The sequence below is a fragment of the Toxorhynchites rutilus genome, chromosome 2 (assembly GCF_029784135.1).
Source record: "Toxorhynchites rutilus septentrionalis strain SRP chromosome 2, ASM2978413v1, whole genome shotgun sequence".
Classification (NCBI taxonomy): Eukaryota; Metazoa; Arthropoda; class Insecta; order Diptera; family Culicidae; genus Toxorhynchites; species Toxorhynchites rutilus.
In genome coordinates this window covers 309,461,443-309,465,001 of record NC_073745.1, presented here as the reverse complement: position 1 = coordinate 309,465,001, position 3,559 = coordinate 309,461,443, and the positions used below count along the sequence as shown (strand labels likewise).

Sequence of the window (3,559 nt, the reverse complement as noted above, 5' to 3'; positions counted from 1 at the left end):
TTTCATTGACCAAGCATCTTCTTCTTCTTCTTGAATGGCGTTAACGTTCCCTGTTTAACTTTTGCCGTCTCAACGTATACATTAATTAGCGTCATTTATTAATACTTAGTTGAGATTTCTTAAGCCAAATAACACACCTTGAATGTATTCCGAGGAGCAAGCTCTTGAATGCGCGTGACCACAGTGCAAGTCGAAGGAAAATTCTTTTGACGAAAAATCTCCCGACCAGAACGGGAATCGAACCCGAACACCCATAATGATAATGTGATACGCTAACCACTCGGCCACGGGTGTACCCGGGTTGACCAAGCATCGAAGGTGCAGAATGCTCGAACAACAGTGAAAAGATACATTCAGAATTCGAAATTGTCTCAATGCAATTTTTCTGGTCTGGAATTTGGCCAAGACTCCTGGTATTGATTGGTACTGATTGTAATATTATCGTGGATTATTTAATATAAACTTACATATTCCGAATCAACATACACTGGACCAAATCATCCCACAGACGGTCCAAATCACCCCGCATCAAATTTTAATATCCAAAAAAAAATTCTTTTGTTTTATGATATATTTGGTAATTTGAAGCTTGATATAATGATTAAACATTAACATTATAACTTCGAAAATCTACTCCAACTGACTCCTCCGTCAAGTGTTATGTCTTAATACCATGAGTATCTTACCCACGACGTGCACCCTTAATCAGCCATCTCCAAGTTTGCTTCCCATACTTTTGCAATTCCTCTGTAAATTTTGATCTGTCCATGCGACAAAAAAATCAATAGAATCCCAGATCATCTACGCTCAGTTGTTATTCCGTCGATATTTTCGGCGAAATATGGGATTAGATCTGATAAAATGTTCTTTACTGACGGTTCATTCATAAACGTGTTCACTGGCTTGGGCATCTTTAATGAAAATTCCAGTGCCTCTTTCAAACTCAAAGATCTTTGTTCCGTGTATGTCGCTGAAATGGGTGCGATATACTAAGCTCTAGGGATCATTGAAACACCGCCCTTCGACCATTATTCTATTTTTTTTCAGACAGTCTCAGCTCAATAGAGACAATCCGCTCAATGAAAGTTGATAAATGCTCATCTTATTTCCTAACAAGAATAAGACAACTATTGAATGTTTTGGTCCAAAAATTATTCAAGATTATCTTAGCATGGGTTCCCACTCATTGCTCTATTCCGTGAAATGAGAAAACGGACTCGCTAGCTAAGATGGGCGCATCAGAAGGCACACTTTTTGATAGGCAAATTGCTTATAATGATTTTTTCCGCATTCCTCGTTAGCACACACTCGTATATTGGCAGCGCATGTGGAGTGAAGATGGGTTCGGTCGTTGGTTATACACGATTATTCCTAAGGTCTCGACGAGTGCATGGTTCAAGGGATTGAATGTAGGCCGTGATTTCATTCGCGTGGCATCTCGGCTTATGTCCAATCACTACAACCTAAACGCGCATCTTTATCACATTGGGCTCGCTTGCTGCTACAATCTTTGTGATTGTAGCGAAGGCTACCACGACATCGAGCATGTTATCTGGTCGTGTATCCGGTTCCATGCTGCCCACTCTCAGCTCTCTAGAGCATTGAGAGCACAAGGCAGACAATCGGATATCCCCGTCCGGGATATCTTAGGTAGCCGTGATCCTGATCTTCTGCTCCATCTATACCTGTTCCTCAGAAACGCCGATGTCAACGTTTAATGAGGTTTCCTCCGTTGTATCCCTGTATCATACCCCTCCTATCCGATCGATAAATTTTTACTTAGCCGCGGCAATACATACACATACTCTTTACAGATACACGGGCCGAATGTTGTGCAACCCATTGATCATTCACCAAGAGCTGAGAGTTGTACCGCTCATGATAACTCTACACGAGCTGATGATTGTGCCGGCTAGTGACTATTCTATCCTCGAATCGAGAGAGACGCACCAAGCTAGATATGGGGTACAGCCCTGGGGGGCGTTGCTGATTAATGGTCTGCTGCATCCCAATAAGAAGTATCCCGTGTCAGGCACACGTACAGTGCATTGGAGACTGCAACATCCTAATTATGACAATAAATTGTAATACTAATCTCGAGCCAACCGCTAGTAATCATATTACTAACGAGTAAACATATTACTAACATAGCTAATAAGAAATATTGTCAAATTATTGAACTCCCTGCCCGTCAGGCTAACGCCTTATGAAAAAAAATATATACTATGGAAAAAAAAGTGTAGCGCAGTGTACAATGTGACATTTTTTTATTTAGACCGTGTTGGTTTGGAAACATTAGGCGATTTGCTTAGGGGGTCCAAATTCACCCCATTTCCCTTACTTACGTTTTAACATGTTCGTCACCCAGTGTATGGGTGATAAGACAACGAACGTGTTAACGACACCGCAGCACAATTTTTATTATGAATTATTTCAATTGATTTATAATGAAATTTATTCTGAGGACAATGCAATGGGGATGAAGTCCCCATCTAACGAGGTTAAGGATAAGGAACTGAGGCGGCTCCGTGTCGCCGAGGTGACGCAATTCGAGTCGACCGCCGATCCGACGCCGGAATTGGCGACTTTTCGCAACAGACAATTTAAATATTTGAACTAAATTAACACGTTTATTAAATCCCGTATTTAAATGTCACAATTCGCATATAAACTAGGACTTGCAGGTTTACCTATACCCATGGAAAGTTCTACATTAGGCGATTCACCTTCTTTCGCTAATCGATAGACATTGTTGTGACCTGGTTTGATTCTAATCTCGAGTTTCGGATTGCTCTTGCCAGTTTCCTTTGCAATAAAATCCCGTAACAGTGGTGGCATATCAATTTCCCGTGGAATTATCTTTTCCTCCTGTTCCAAAGTTCGACAATACCCCTGTTCTTCATGTTTATGCAGCAAACGATAGTCGGCCTTGTAGGACACACTGTTGATTTCAACTAATTTTGGAAATTTTCTTCCCCGAAAGGTTTTTTCCACTGTAATTTTCACTTTGCGGGTTTCCTAAAATAAGCAATAGAACTATTATCGTGTACAGTTTTTATTCAAGGGTAATACATACTTCATTGGGCAGCGCTTCAACCTTTACAATTCGCATAAAACTTGGTTCCGGATACCGCTCAAACATACTTCTGACGACAACTCTACCAACGCCGAAGTTCTTCAAGTTACCGACTATTTCCCATAGCGTTTTACCTTTGAAATCTGTAGTGCGACCGATATATTTGATAGACGACATTGGGTATCAAGTTATAAGTATTTTGGATGGAAGCAATAACTTAGAGCGCATACAACGCGTATTCGTCGCTGTTATGTAAATCCCAGATGTGAAATGTTTTGATTTCCATCGCACGGCAGAGTTGCCAGATGTGAATACTTATTTTCACTTTGAAGATATTTCTAGCGTAACTTTTGAAAAAGTCCTAAGTTACAACTGTAAACAAATCGAATTAAAGGACGCACACTATTAGTTCTCAATCATTGAATGCATTTCACCGTTTGATATTATCCGTTTAATATCTATACTTTTCACCTTTTTATCACC

General features: G+C 40.3%; 1 protein-coding gene across 1 annotated transcript; it reads right to left on the bottom strand.

Moving 5' to 3' along the window:
* Window positions 1–2,610: 2,610 nt before the first annotated feature.
* LOC129769509 (uncharacterized) lies at window positions 2,611–3,355 on the bottom strand. Its single transcript, XM_055771830.1, has 2 exons — window positions 3,077–3,355; window positions 2,611–3,018 (listed from the first exon to the last, which is right to left on the bottom strand). The coding sequence occupies exons 1-2, from the start codon at window positions 3,251–3,253 to the stop codon at window positions 2,647–2,649; spliced, it is 549 nt and encodes a 182-aa protein (XP_055627805.1). The 5' UTR covers window positions 3,254–3,355; the 3' UTR covers window positions 2,611–2,646.
* Window positions 3,356–3,559: the final 204 nt, after the last annotated feature.